General features: G+C 42.6%; 1 protein-coding gene across 3 annotated transcripts; it reads right to left on the bottom strand.

Moving 5' to 3' along the window:
• Positions 1-1,212: 1,212 nt before the first annotated feature.
• On the bottom strand, positions 1,213-15,884 carry COQ6 (coenzyme Q6, monooxygenase). Of its 3 annotated transcripts, XM_001490168.7 has the most exons (12): positions 15,512-15,884; positions 9,811-9,945; positions 8,377-8,435; positions 7,959-8,082; positions 5,713-5,843; positions 4,900-5,007; positions 4,750-4,812; positions 4,203-4,310; positions 2,326-2,528; positions 2,131-2,246; positions 1,793-1,959; positions 1,213-1,347 (listed from the first exon to the last, which is right to left on the bottom strand). In XM_001490168.7, exons 1-12 carry the CDS (start codon positions 15,882-15,884, stop codon positions 1,318-1,320), a joined length of 1,617 nt encoding a protein of 538 aa, XP_001490218.3. In that variant the 3' UTR covers positions 1,213-1,317. The 3 variants fall into 3 exon arrangements, with proteins under 3 accessions (XP_001490218.3, XP_070106205.1, XP_070106204.1); XM_070250104.1 differs by lacking the exon at positions 1,793-1,959; XM_070250103.1 differs by lacking the exon at positions 5,713-5,843 and having other exon boundaries at positions 15,512-15,649.
• Between the last annotated feature and the right edge of the window lie 31 nt (positions 15,885-15,915).

The raw sequence follows: 15,915 nt of genomic DNA, 5'->3' as shown, positions 1-15,915 counted from the left end.
TGATTGCATACATTTGGAGAGTCCATGTTCTCCTTATCTGGGTTGCCTTTCTATTTTTTGATGAAGGATGACCATTTCTCCCTACACTGACCTTTCTGACTCTGCCAGTAGTCAGTCACATAGCTTTTCACAGTAACTGCTATCTTTTATTCTGGGCACATTTTTCCTGAGATTCCAGGAAGGTTTGTGACATTGTCACTTTTTTACTCTCGTACCTTATAAAACTTCCACATTTGCCTGAACAGCTCCCCTGTGGTAACAAACTTCTTATGCCTTCAAAAATTATTCCCAGAGCTGGCCCTGTGGCCAAGTTGTTAAGTTCGCGCACTCCGCGTCAGCGGCCCAGGGTTTCGCCACTTCGGATCCTGGGTGCGGACATGGCACCGCTCATCAAGCCACGCTGAGGCAGCGTCCCACATGCCACAACTAGAACGACCCACAACTAAGAATATACAACTATGTACCTGGGGGCTTTGGGGAGAAAAAGGAAAAAATAAAATCTTAAAAAAAAAAAAACAAATCTCTTCAAGAGGCATCTCTGATACTGTGAAGGTAGCTCTACAAAAACCCACAGCAAAACACCGTGCCCTATGCCCAAGTTGGCCACCTGTCTGCCACCAAATATGAAATTCTGCTGCTAATCAGAGTTTCCCTTTTGACCTAGTTCCTGAGGTCTTCAAACCTGTGCAACGAAATTATTTATCATTTTATTACTGAACAGACAGTGGTGTCCCAGAGAGGAACTATAAATAAAATTGAAATCTGGTGCTGTAAAGAGGAAGTAATAACTAGCATTAATAAGATGTGGTTTTCTTTTCAGAAAGTCCAGTGCACCTATAACAAAGGTTAAAACAATCTGTTTAATTTGCATTCTAATGTTAATCTTAAAACAGCAATTCTAACAAAAATGTATCAAATATTTCTAATTGTCTTTATCAAAAAACCCACAATTGTATAAATTTACAACCAGCATAAAAAAAGCCAATTGTATAAATCTCTTTAGAAAGGATTGTTAACAAGTGAAAATGAATGAGACAGCACCTCAATGATTTTTGTTTTAGTAATAAAAAGCTCTTTTCAACCAAATCAGAAGAGTCTTCCTTTGGGTTTTTTTCTTGACTTGGTTGATATGTCCTCCTCATAGCAAATTATCACTCATTTTCGGAGTCCACAGGCCCATTAAGCAGAGGAGAAAAAGAGACTGGAAAATTCTAAGGTTAAGTAAATTTATTAAATTAAATTAAATCTTGAGAATATATGATGGTCTTGGGAAAGGATGTTCTTTTGTCATCCACATAATCTCCAGAAGGGGAGCATTCATTTGCTTGCAAAGGCCATAATCTGTTCCTGGAGAAAAATGAAACAAAGTGAGTGATAAACTCTGACACTAAAGTGTGAGGGCAGGTAAAGAAAATACTTTAAAATATCCAAAGTGATTAAAGCAAAAACTTAGCAAAAGATCCAGACAGATACCTCCCAAAAGTTCCTCCAAAGTGTCTTTAAGGGGAAGTTTCTCAGGAAAGAAGCTGGCCAAGCAGCAAAAGTAGCTTAAACATCTTTATCTTTAAAAAATCCCTACTGACTACTTTAAGCCCTTCCTTATATAAAGGTCCTGCTTAGTTGTGGGCCCGAGCACCCACAAGCCCAGCAAAGACTCTTTGCTCATAACCACTGGGGAAGGTAGACAGAGACCATAATTTTATAGGCAAGAAAATTAATTCAAAGAATTTAACAGTCATTGGCAAAGTGAATCCTCAGCAAGATTCTTGGAGAGCCGTGAGCGCCTTCTTACTTTGAGTGGAGAGACTGCATTTGTGGCCTGCAAGCCCCACGTCCTGAGCAGCACAAGTGGAGTGGCATTGGTGGAGTAGAGCCGTTTTAGAACATCAGTAGCAGCCAGAAGAGCAGTGTTGTGACGCTGTCTGTCTGTTTCATAACCTGTGAGGTGGCTCATGGAGCCTGGAGGAAAGAGGACAGGTTAAATCCCTAATCCAACAGTGAGCTTTTCTTTCCTAGCAAACCAGATACACTTATGTCCACCACATCTGGCTACTGAGAGCCATTTTGGGGTCCTGATCTTCCCTAACTACATTACTTCTGGATACTTGTTTAAGATACCTGAATCCTTACCTAAGTCTTTCCCATTGAAGGCTGCAGTACTGAGGTGGTGGACCAAGCTGGAGATATCCCCAAAGCCCATGTTGACCCCTTGTCCTGCAAGTGGATGGACTCTGTGGGCTGCATCCCTATGAATAAAGAAAAGTTCAGGTGTGGCCTCCAGGAGCAGAGTGAGACGGGAGCAGCCCTGCTCTCTTATTATCTTACCCAATGAGCGCCAGCCGAGGCCGGACGTACTCAGCAGCATGTCCCAACCCAAGAGGAAATAGTGCTCGGCTTTTGGCATCCACCCTGGCTACACTTGGGGGCAGCTGGCGAGCTGAGACCTTAGTGGGCTTCAGAAAGGCAATCGCATAGTGCAGCATGGTGCCAGCTGAGTCGATGAAGTCCGTGTGGTTAACATCACTCCACTGAACAGCATCAGCCACAAAACAAACAAAGTAAAATTTCATCAGTGACTAGCAGGGAATTAAAAATTCAACAAGGAAAACTTTTTTATAACCAAAGCCAAGGATAATGCTACCTAACATGCTTAAAGTGATCTAGACCACAAATGATAAGCCCCTCAAACAAATGCAAAACATAACTTCCCATCACTCCTCACAGATTTTAGGATCAAACTGCTCACCAGCTGCCCCTGCCTACCTCTGAACTTCACCTTTCATTGATCCCCACCCTCAATAACCATATGCCAACCACAGTGTAGCCCATTCTGCAACATCTCCTTGCCTCTGACATCCCCCTCTGCTTAGAATGTTCTCCCACTACTAGTTCACCAGGATAACATCTCAGAGCATCCAGAAGCTGTCACCTCTGTTTGTAAACCTCCCTCCAAACCCTGCTGTGCTCCCATAGCATCCTATGCATACTTCTACCACTGTACTGAAATTGTCATTTATTTATCTTTCTCTCTCACTTGACTACGAGCTTCCTGAAAGCAGGGACTGTGTCTCATTTGTCTCTCTATCTCCAGAGCCCTCTACATAGAAGGCACTTGTAACTGTTGCTGAATGAATATGCTGCAAAGGCCTGTGCCAGGAATATATGCTAAATGACTCAGAGAGGGGTAGCATTCACATTTATCTTGGAAGCCACTTCAGTATGTTCAGTTCCTTTTATGCTTATTGCTACTACAGAGCAGTAGAGCTCAAGTAATTCAGTGTAAACCAGTGTGAAGTCATTAGTAAGGTTGTGCAGTTCGGTGGTTAAAAGCACAGGCTCGAGGCCCAGTCTGGTTTCAGAATCCAGCTTTGCCACTTGATGTATGACCTTGGGTAAGTTACCCCTCTCTCTAATGGGCCTAATAATAGTACCTATCTCAAAGGGTCACTGAATTAAATACACAAATACACACAGAACTCAGCGCCTTTACCTAGCACGTAGTAAGCACTCAACAAATGTTACCAATTATTACTATTAGTGAATTCAGATAAATGTGGCACTTAAGCCCAAAAATATGGGTGCCCACGTTATCTAAAGGTTGTGTCTACTCCAGAATAATTATTACCATTTGTCGAGCATCTCTAATATACTAGGTATGTTACAAGCATTTTACATAAATTCTCTCATTTTAAAAGACTTTCATTACTATTACTAATTATTATTATTAAACCCTGAGAGGTTGGTGATACTATTTCCATTTTTCAGGATATTAACAGGTAAAACCAGTACTGACCCCTTGTCTGTTTACAAAGCTTACTCTTACGCCCCCTGCTGAAATGTGCTCAGCCCCTCCCCACGAACACTGTGATGAATCAGGCTGCAAAGGTTCAGGTACTGGGAACCTAGACGAGCTGTTCAAAATGATCCAAGTATCACAGCTTCAGAAAAAGTTACTTATCCAAGTAACTACCACCCAGGCAGCTGTTTTCAGATAGCCTAACAGCAGCCTACAACCCTCAGAAGAGCACACAAGTTATTAATTTCTGCTGTTCTGCATTTCCCTGAACACCCTCCTCCATGTAATCCAGATCAAGCGTTACAGTTACAAAGGGGCAGCTGGTTGGTTATTCCCTTCTTTACTCAAAACCACCTTTCTCTATCTACCCTGCAACACATCATCAGCTGGACAAGCCGATACTCACAAAGGCAGAGTTAATGGCATCCACAAACTTTTCCTCATCCATGCTGACCAGCTCTGCTGCGTGCTCATGGGATGTGGACCAAACCAAGGAACTCAAGGTGTCTGAGAGCTGCGTCAAAGGAAGACCATCAATACTAAGGACTAAAACTTCTGTTCTTGGGAGCTCTCAAGCATAAAGGAAGATAAGAAGAGGAAACAAAGCTAGCCTGAGCATATTCCCCTGAAACCAGAAAAAGACTGAGAGAAAGGGAGGGGCCAGCCCCGTGGCCAAGTGGTTGGGTTCGTGCATTCTGCTTCAGTGGCCCAGTGTTTCGCTGGTTCAGATCCCGGGCACGGACATGGCACCGCTCATCAAGCCATGCTGAGGCGGCATCCCACATGCCACAACTAGAAGGACCCACAACTAAAAATATACAACTATGTACCGAGGGCTTTGGGGAGAAAAAGGAAAAATAAAATCTTACAAAAAAAAAAGACTGAAAGAAAGTGAAGTCTTAAAAGAGGAAGGCTGGAGATGTTTAAGCAGACTAGCCAGAAGGACTTCTTACCGGGAGCAGAGCAATGGGCCCAGAGGGAAGAAATCTCTGCCAAGCTACGTTGTTTTCTGTGGCCTACAGTAGAGAAAGAATTTCTGTGAGAAGTACCTAGTACCTATTAAAGAGAAGTGGGGTCCCCAGATGGTGGACTCAGGATCTTACCTCTGATAAATGCAGAGTAGCGACGACAGCAGACTGGTCATAGTTCCAGCTAACATTCTGGATTCCAGCAGCCTGCCGTACTCCTGAGTTGTGACCATCTGCACCAATCTGCATGGAAACAAGAGCCTGCTAAGTCTTACGACCTCTTAGTAAGTGAAACTGTTCCAGAAATTTGTCTCTGCCTCCTAAAAGTTTTCTCTGGTTCCAACTGTTGGCAAGCCTGCTTTTTATCACAGCAGGTAACTTTATATCATGCCTGCCTCATTTGCAGCCTTAGAGGAGCAGCCTTACATATGTGACCCCAGCCTCAGCTAATGGACCAAAGCTGGACATCTGACCCAAGAGTTGCCAGCCATAGGTTAAACTGAGCCAAATTCTCCGGATATTTGAATTAGCAATAAAGTAAGCACTGGAGCCGAACAGTCCTAATGTGAGGTTAGGAATGGCGGCTACGTAAAAGGGGAAGCTGACGAACAGAAGGAGAGAAACAAACGCCAGATGAAAGGAGATGAGTGACTGCAGGGACTCCTAAAAGGGAGAGAACAGCCTCAGTTTCTGACACTCTGGTTCTTGTCCCTGTGAGGCTGGCTATCCTTTATTTCATGACCTAAGACAGCCCAGGAGATTGCTTCCTGTACAGGATTTACAAGACCATCTTAACTTGAGCTGGTTTGAGTGGCACTGGTCCTTACAACCAAAAGTTTTGCCTAAAATTAACTTCAACTATAGCTTAGATCCGAAACTAGAGGCCCTAGAATCCAGGATAAGATGTGGATATGCAAGACCCCTGGCAAAATAAGAATCTTCAACTACCAACAATTTGGTCTGGAGGGTGCTGCCATCACCTAGGGTAATCTGAACCCAAGGGCTGGAGTCTGCCATGGGAAATGAGTAAGGCCAGGTATAGCCGACTGCTTTGCTCCTGTAGAGAACCGTCACTCGGTCTAGGGAGGTCAGAAGAGAAAAAAACAAACATTAGAAAGGCGGCCCACACAAGCTGAGGAAAAAGCCAGAACTAAACCTAAAGCAAAGTCCCAGGAGAGCTGTCTCTTATCATTTACTCTTAAACAAGAAAAGTAAAATCTAAAAAATAACTCATGTGATCAATGCTATGGTCTGAGAACTGATAAATGACAGAAGTCACAGGGATGAATCAGTGTCAAAAAAAAAAACCAGAGGTAAGTTCCCACTGCATTACCAGCCTGCGCCAGGCACTCTCTCTTCCTGCCTTCACGCTCCTGCTCCTCTAGTTTCACTCTATGCAGAAATGAACCCAATGTGCTTTCAGAGCAAAGGAGCTGGGGATACCATAGGCTCAAACAAGTTCTGGATTTCATAAGATTTTTCTTCCCACTGGAAATCATATTACTTTTCTGATCATAAAAATGATATCTCACTGCAAAGGTCTGAACAACAAAGAAAGGTTCAAAAGGAGGAAAAAAATCACCCTTAATCATACCACTCAGAGACAACTACAGTTAAACCTTTGCCAAATAGTTTTCCAGATGATCTCCCATGCGTGTATATGCACACACACCCACACACTCTCACACACAAATGGGATCACAGGACACATACTTTTTTTCACAAATATAAGACACATTTCTAAGTGACTAAATATTAGATCTAAATTGTCTTTAAAAGCTGCAGAGAAGTTCATTACATGGATGAGCTACTATCCTACATCAAAAAGCACTTAAGTTGCTTCCAACTTTTCTCTCTCTAGAACAACCCTGAAATATGTGCAAATCATATCTGACAAGGAATTTATATCCAGAATATATAAAGAACTCATAACTCAAAAATAAAAGGACAAATAATCCAATTTTAAAATGGGTAAAAGATTTTGAATAGACATTTCTCCAAAGAAGATACACAAATAGCCAATAAGCACATGAAAAGATGCTCAACATTATTAGTCATCGAGGAAGTACAATCAAAACTATAATTAGACACCATTTCACAGTCACTAGGATGGCTATTTTAAAAAAGGGTCTGGTGAAACTGGAACCCTTGTACATTACTGGTGGGAAAATGAAATGGTGCAGCCTCTTTGAAAAAGTTCGGCAGTTTATGAAAATGTTAAACACAGAATTATTATATGACCTAGCAATTCTACTCCTAAGTATCCACCCAGAAGAAATGAAAACATACATCCACACAAAAACTTGTACACAAATGTTCATATATTCATAATCACCAAAAATGGAAACAACCCAAATGCCCATCAACTGATGAATGGATAAACAGAATGTGGTATATCCACACAATGGAATACTATTTGGTAATAAAAAAAAGAATGGAGTACTGATACATGCTATATAACATGAATGAATCTCAAAAATCCATGTTTAGTGAGGGGCTGGCCCGGTGGCGTAGCCGTTAAGTGCGCACGTCCCGCTTCTCAGCGGCCCGGGGTTCACCAGTTCGGATCCTGGGTGCAAACACGGCATCACTTGGCAAAAGCCATGCTGTGGCAGGTTTCCCACGTATAAAATAGAGGAAGATGGGCATGGATGTTAGCTCAGGGCCAGTCTTCCTCAGCAAAAAGAGGAGGATTGGCAGTAGTTAGCTCAGCACTAATCCTCCTCAAAAAAAAAATTTCAGTGAGAGAAGTCAGACACGGAAGAATACATATTGCATGATTCTATCCATGTATATTAAATGTCCAGAATAGGCAAAACCCAAAAGACAGAAAGTAGATTGGTGGTGCCAGGGGCTGGGGATGGCAATGGGGAATGACTGTAAATGGGCACAAGGTTTCCTTTTGAGGCGAGAGAAAAGGTCTAAAATGATATTGTGGTGATGGTGGCACAACTCTATAAATATACTAAAAACCACTGAATTGTACACTTAAAATGGGTGAATTTTATGGCATGCAAATTATACCTGAATAAAGGTGTAGAAAAAGAACCCCCCTGAAATAACCATCAGAGGGTTTCTTTATGGTGGACATTCAGTATCTGTAGAAGGGATCATTTCTTCCAGTAAGTACTAGAATTGTGAAGCAGTTCCCCTTCCAGAGAGTGAAAGCAAGATGGAAGAGATGGATGCCTCACCTGACACAGCCTCCAACTGCTTAGTGAGGGCGTGCATGATGACATCGTTTTCCACTATATAGCCCATGTCATCTAAATTATCCTTATCAAACACTATCAGGGCCTCCGAGCAGGCATCCCACACCTGGAAACATAAAGGGAAAGACTGTATTATAATCCAAAGAAAAGGAAACACTACTCCAATCAGAAATTGAGTATTGCTTTCCCCAGTGACAGAATCAGAAAAATCAACTTGTCAGTCCCTCTGGCAGGATATAAGGTAGGAAGAAAATTCTCTTGGGAATGCTTCCCACAATTCCTTAGACTGAGTGTGGACTGAGATTATTCCCACATTCACAGAAAACCTGAAGAACATAGACTCCCATATCTTAACACAAGGCAGACCAAGATATCTTGCCAAAAGTGATAAAGGAGGCACCTGCATTCGCCGAAAGGCTCTGTATCTCATGTTGCAGATGTGGTCCCAGGCACCAAAACCTATAAAACAAAGAATCTGTATACAGACCAGAGCAATCTCACAGGGACCCACTTCCTTCCTGGGCTCCCCTTTATCCCTCCATCTTGTTAAGTAAGAGGTTGTTTTCAGTGTTCTCCAATAACAAAAAAATACTCTCCACTTCAATCCTGTTTCATGCTAGGAGCTAAGCTACTCTGTTCTCCAGTTCAGGTGATACAGCATGAAAAATGACCCAGCATGAGTTCATGATCAAAAAGTCAAATCATGTTAAAGCAAGGGACGGGCAGGCCTGGTGGTGCAGTGGTTAAGTTCCCACATCCCGCTTCTCGGCGGCCTGGGGTTCACCAGTTCGGATCCTGGGTGCAGACATGGCACCACTTGGCAAGCCATGCTATGGCAGGCGTCCCACATATAAAAGTAGAGGAAGATGGGCATGGATGCTAGCTCAGGGCCAGTCTTCCTCAGCAAAAAGAGGAGGATTGGCAGCAGATGTTAGCTCAGGGCTAATCTTTCTCAAAAAAAAAACAAAAAAACCCAAAACATTAAAGCAGGAGAAATAAAAAAGGAAACCAAACCCATATTTTTCTTTTTCTTCATCATCGTATTGAAGTCACAAACTCTCTGGATAAAGACTATTTGTTGTTTTCTAACTTTTTTTTTTTCAACTCCACAGTACTAAACAGATTGGGTAACTAAGGAAACATTTATTGAGCACCTACTATGTGCCAGATACAACTCTAGGTACTGAGCATACAGTGGGAATCAAAGGGACCAAGTCCCTGCCCTTCTGCAGCTGACACTCTTATTGGAGAGACAGAAAACAAAAAACAAATACATAATATAATGTCAGGCATAGTAAGGGTTATGAAGAAAAATAAAGCAGTATAAGGGGCTAAAGAGTGATGGAGAGTCTAATTTTAGATATGGTGGTTCTAGATACGATGGCCTGAGGGAGTAACATTTGGCAGAGACCTAAAGACAATTTTTTAATTGTTCCATGTGCACACATCCATCTACACCCCAAAGGCATTTAGCATGCAGGCTCCCTAGTGCCCTAGAGGGTGGACTCTGGGAATGAAGAGGGTGCCAGTACTAGCCATGAATGGTCGTAATTAATTCACACAGTTTCAGTCCCGCCAATTCATGATGACAAAACATCACGCATAAAGTCTGCATGATGGATCCACACATTGCAGGGATGTCTTCCTCAGACTGGGAGTTGACACATTAACAATTTCAGGGGTCTTCATCTTCAGCTATGCACAAGATTACCAACCCAACCCCTCCTCGGTGAGCTCCCTGCTCGCCAGATGCTCTAGTGACCCTGCCCTAGGACACACTGGAAAGCCAAGAGAAATAGGATGTTGGTTCTACGAGAGAGGATCTTCTACTCACTACTGAGAAGGGTTGCAGAGCCAGGGGAAATGGAGCTGACTCTGTTGCTGTAAGTTTCTGGCAATTTCTCCAATACTTTCTTTGGACCTACTTCTAGCAAGAGGATTTTCTTGTCACAAAAGTGAACATCATATCCTAAAAAAAAAAAAAAAAAGCAATATTATATATCATTTTAGGAAAATTAGAATTTATTCCCTTTCTCAATTCCAAGAGAAGCAACAGATTAACTAAACCCTTAGCCCTCAAGATACAAATTCCTTACAGGGCGCAGGGAAAGGAAACGCCATGTGGAGTCTTTCAGCCATCGAACCACCTGACCCATGACTGCAGGGCCTCTCCAGGCAGTCCGCCACGTGCCATGTGCAAAGAAGTGAATAACGGCAAAGCCATAACAAGCCAAGAGAATTCCCTACAGAGGAAGAATGAAGTTAAAAAAGGAAGGCTGCGGTATTTGAACACCAGACATTTCCAGTCTTCAAACTATTAAGTCACTATAAATCACAAATCTTGTTCAACAGAAAAAGAGAGTTCATAAGCAAAGTCACTGCGGCCTCAAGATTAAATAAAGGATAAAAAACTATAGTTTGTAAAAGAAGGAAAAGGAAGCCAAAAAATACATCAATTGTACCCCCCTAAAACATCTGGCCCTAAAACATCTGTGTAAGAAAGTTAAAAGGGGGACTTGAGGACTTTGTCACTGGGTGACTGCAGCACAAGAGACAGTCCCTCCACAGTGTCTCAGAGAAAGATACAGGGAAACGATAAGCAGTGGAATCACCGCTGCCAAGAAAGGAGGGAAAAAATGTGATGCGATTACCAGAGAGAGAAGCAGCACTACAGGTTTTACTTAATAACGAGGAAAGAAAACCCACAAACCTCCACCCTCCTTATATTTTGGAACCTAAATGAGAAGAATGGCACTATTCTAACATACAATGAAGGAAGTGAGAAAATCAAGGTCAACCAGTTGTCCAGGCAGTGAACAAGAGAGTCCACCAGGTGGAGTGGGCCGCCCTGCGGGCAGCAGCAATCAAGCAGTTTTGTGTGGGAGGACAGGAGCAGGCGCCACACTCTGCTGAGAGGGGACTGCTTCCTGGTCCATCACACCTCTACGCCTTGATCACCTTGATCTAGCAGTAGCCACTCCACCAGAATGCACACCTGCCCCCTCCAGATCCTACTCACTCAGCCTCACCTGCCCAGCAGCGTTCATAAAACACCCACACACCTTCTCCCCCAGGACAGGTCAGTTGCTTGTTTCTCTGGAGCAGCTTTCATTTCATTCTTCCTTCTATTAGTTATTTACAAATCTCTCCTTTGCTAGATTCTAAATTCCTTGGGGACAAGAACCATCTCTGTTCTTATGGCTCCTCAATCCATAATGCAAATACTCAATGTCTTACCAGACATTTTTCTTAAATGAGAGACTGTGAAACTAAAAGGAAAATCATTACATTTCCGAACTATTATAAAATACAGCCAGGTTCAATATTTTATTTTTTAGCTATTTAATGTAACACTTTAGGATACTCATTTGGAGAAAAAAATACCAGAGAATATAATTTACAAATAACAATGTGAGAAGGAAATATAGATATTTCAAGCCTAAAACATAAACTAATCTGAGTTTGAAGAAAAGAATCAAGGAAAACATAAACTCACTTATGGAGAAATATGAAGAGCCTATTGGAAATTTTTCACTTTTAAAGCAGCTGTCTAAAATTAAGAGGATGTTGAAATAAAAAGTAAAGTTGATCAGCATATAAACTATTAACAAAGAATATTCTTTGGGATATCTGATCAAGGGGGACATTAGCATGCACAAAATCCCAAGCACTGGGCTGGAGGACCTGCTCAGGGTCAGTCTCCCTCTCACACTGCTCAGTCTCAACTGCTGTACAGGAAGAAGCAGAGGCTTGCTCACTGGACAATCTGCGTGACGGATTCCCAACCCTCCCAGAGCTTCAGCTTCTGTGTTTTACGTTCAGTATTTCCTCTGAGCTTTCTTAGGAAATTAGCCGGTGGCCGAACAGTTTTTCGTAAGCCTATGTTTGGCAGTTCTGACCAACTTAGAGCAGTGACTCTCATCACCTGGGGTACTCCGCCCATGACCTTTCTTTTGTAAACTTCAGCAGAGAATTCTATACTGTAATTGTCTGTTTAAAGTCACTCCTGACTTTAAGAATTGATACTTCTGTGGAAGAGACAGAAAAATAAATAGTCACAATACAGAATTCTCTGTTTACATTTATAAAAGAATTGCCGCTTTCTCTCCTTGAAGCGTCAGGGGAGAGGGTGAGAAAAAGTACAAAATAGGAAGAAAAAATTAATACAAAGATAACAAAACACCAACATTGTAACGCTAAAGTTTTAGTAAGATTGAAAATTGTTTCAGGTACATATCATACAGAATTGTAGAAAAAATTAAGAGGTAAAGTCACTAAAAGACAATTAAGCTCTTCCCAGTGTTTCTCATTCGCAAAGTGTGGTCTGCAGACCTCCTGTATCCATCTGCGGAGGTATTTGGCCCTGGGCCCCATCTGGACAAACTGAATCAGTCACTGGAACTGGAACCTGGAATCCACATTTTTAAAATATGTCCCACAAACTAGTAACAATGATTGCCTTTGAGGAGAACTGGCTGGCTAACAATAAAAAACAGAAGTCTTACTTTATATGCTTTATAGTGTATACCCTATACTCTTTTGTGTTTCAAAATTCCCTTTGAATTTTGTATATGTGCCTGTCTTAGTTATTCAAAACTCAAAAACAAAACAAAACAACCCAGGTGATTCTTAAATGCACTCAAGTCTGAGAACCACAATTTTAACCCATTTACCAAAAGGTACAACCAAAATATCTGTCAGGGAGCAACGGTCTATACCTGCCAGAAAGTTGTATCTGTCTCAGAAACGCTTTGTATCTCCTAATTACTGACTTTGGAGTGCAAGTTACTTAACCTTTCTGAGCTTTAACTTACTTATCTGCACAATCTACAATCAAGCTGCTTATAAGGATTAAGTAAAAATGTATGCAAAATACTTCAAAAGATGCTATTCATAGCAAGTGTTCAATAATTGATAATATTTTACGTAATTACTATTTTACATAATTACCATGAGCCCATTAGCTCATACAAAGAATTACTTCCCACCAGTTTCCCATCTTAGGTGTACAGGGTTCATTGACCTCCCCACCTTTCGGGGCCACTGGGACCTGGGCCCTACATGAAAGAAAGTGTCTGGGCTAGGGGCCAGAGATGGCCACTTCGACCCTGACTCCAAGGCACAAGTTAATAAGAATATGTCCCGCGTCATGTTCCTTGTCTGGGCTGGCCACCCCAACAGGCACCTGACTGAACTATAGAAACATCCCATCCATGGGAACAAGAAGAAATAACTCGAAGTATCCAAATGTCTGAAACCCCAAGTTAGAACCCAGATAACATTAGGATAAAAGAGAGTCAAAAGCAAAGAACAAACAGGAGTCTCACTGAGGAGAGGACGCTCTGCCCCAGACCAGAAGAATCGGCACTCCTGCCCGCTGCAAACCTTTTGGGACTTCCCTGGCTGATTGTGGTGTGGATGTCGTAAGTACCGATTTGTAGCTCTCTGCCTTTCTTTTCCTCACTTTATTACCCTCACAAATAAACTCTGATTGCTTAAACAATGAAGTAGCTTTGGCAGTACCTGTCATTTCTTATCCCCTACGGTTGCAGGAAACACTACGGAAGATGTGTCTGTCATCTCCTGATCGTGAAGTCAACAAAGACCGCCATGCAATTAGTCACCTTTAATTTGTCAGGCCAAAAAACTCAAATCCAATTTCTAAAAGTCACTGTACACTTGTTAACAGGAAACAATCTGGAGCTGGGTGGCTGGGATTCGAATTCTGACTCTGCTACCACCTGGCTGTGAGACTCTGGTCCTTACTGAAACTTGCTAAGCAAGTTTCCTCACATAAAATATGAAAATAATATCTACCTCACAAGATAGAGGAGCAGCCTGAACTATACATGCAAAAGCAAAGTCCTTACCTCCCCTTACACACAAAGTTTAACTCAAAGTAGCTCATAGGCTTAAAGTAAGAGCTAAAATTATGAAACTCTTAGAAGAAAACAGAGGAGTGAATCTTTGTGACTTTGCGTTAGGTAATGAATTCTTAGATATGACACCAAAAAGCACAAGGGGTAAAAGATTGCTAAGTTAGACTTCATCAAAATTTCAAACTTTTGTGCTTCAAAGGACATCCTCAAGAAAGTGAAAGAACAACCCACAAAATGGGAGAAAATATTTGCAAATCACTTATCTGATAAGGGACTTGTACCCAGAATATATAAAAAACTGTTACAACTCAATAATAAAAAGACAAATAGCCCAATTTAAAAATGGGCAAAGGTTCTGGATAGGCATTTCTTCAAAGAAGATCTACAAATGACCAAGGAGCATAAGAAAGGATATCCAACGTCAGTAGTCATTAGGGAAATGTAAATCAAAACCAGGAGATAGTGGTTAAGTTTACTCGCCCTGCTTCAGCGGCCCAGGGTTTCGCTGGTTCGAATTCTGGGTGTAGACATGGCACCGCTCATCAAGCCATGCTGAAGCAGCGTCCCACATGCCACAACAGGAAGGACCCACAACTAAAAATACACAACTATGTACTGGGGGGCTTTGGGGAGAAAAATAAAATCTTTAAAAAAAAAAAACCCCAGGAGATACCACTTGACACCCACTACCATGACTATAAACAAAAAGGTAACACAAGTGCTCTCCAGGATGTAGAGAAATTGGACTCCTCATGTATTGCTGGTGGGAATGTAAAACGGTGCAGCCACTTTAGAATACCAGCACTTCTTCCAAACGTTAAACACAGTTAACTATATGACCCAGCAATTCTACCCCTAGGACTATATCCAAGTTAACCAAAAACACATGTCTATACAAAAGTTTGTATACAAGATAATAGTAGCATTATTTGTAACAGCCCAAAAGTGGAAACAATCCAAACATCCATCACCTGATGAACGAATAAACTAAATGTGGTATATCCACACAATGGAATATTATTTAGCCATAAAAAGGAATGAAGTACTGGCACATGTCACAACCTGGATGAAACTTGAAAACATTAAGTAGATTCCATGTATATGGATATATCCAGAAAAGGCAAATCTATAGAGATAGAAAGTACATGAGTGGTTGCCTAGGGTTGAGGAGTTTTGGGGGAAATGGGCAGTGACTACTAACGGCTTCAGGTTTCTTTTGGGGATGATGAAAATGTTTCAAAACTTATTGTGGTGATGGCTGCACAACTCTGTGAATATATTAAAAATCACTAAATTGTATGCTTTAAGTGAGTGAGCTTTATAGTACGCAAATCATATCTCAATGAAGCTCTTTTAAAAACAACGCCTAGCCCAATGCTACAATGCCTGATCCCTTCCAACTGTGCCCATGACTAAATAACCCTGGACGGGTCTGGTTCCCCACGCGCTGGAAGGACTCCTAAGGCCCCTCCCACTTTTGACCCTTCGCAACCCTGAAGAACCAATGCTTGACTTGGGGCCCTGGGTCTCCTCTAGGCAGGGACCGCAAGATCCGCAAAGATCAGACTTCGGGCAAACAATGCCAGGGCTCGCACAGTCCTCGTCGCTGCTCCACAGCCCTGACCCCCGCCACTACCGCCCCGGAGCTGCGCTTACCCAAGGCACAGGCCATGGCAGCACCCACCAGGCCTCCACCCGACACCACCACGTCGTACACGGTGTCCGCCACGGCGCTAGACCACCTCCAGCAGGAGACCAGCGGGCCTCTCCGGGCAGCTGCACGTGCAGCGACCCACCGGCTAACAGCCAGCCGGGCCGCCATGGTGCCCAACTGCGCCGCGCTCGGCGCCCCGCTAGGCCCGCCGGAGCTAGCACTTCCGGAGCAGAGCCCTCCAATCACTTGCAGCTTCAGCCGCCACCTCAGAACCGGAACTAGAACGTGCGAAGAGAATAGGCCAATCAGAAAACGATTCTTGCCTCCTTGGGCGGGAAGGATTGGAGGCTGCATGAAGGGGGGGGAGTCATACATCCGCCAGAGAGCCAATCAGAAGAAAAGCTAA

Source organism: Equus caballus, chromosome 24 (genome assembly GCF_041296265.1).
Source record: "Equus caballus isolate H_3958 breed thoroughbred chromosome 24, TB-T2T, whole genome shotgun sequence".
Taxonomy (NCBI): domain Eukaryota; kingdom Metazoa; phylum Chordata; class Mammalia; order Perissodactyla; family Equidae; genus Equus; species Equus caballus.
This window is presented reverse-complemented; position numbering and strand designations above follow the sequence as displayed.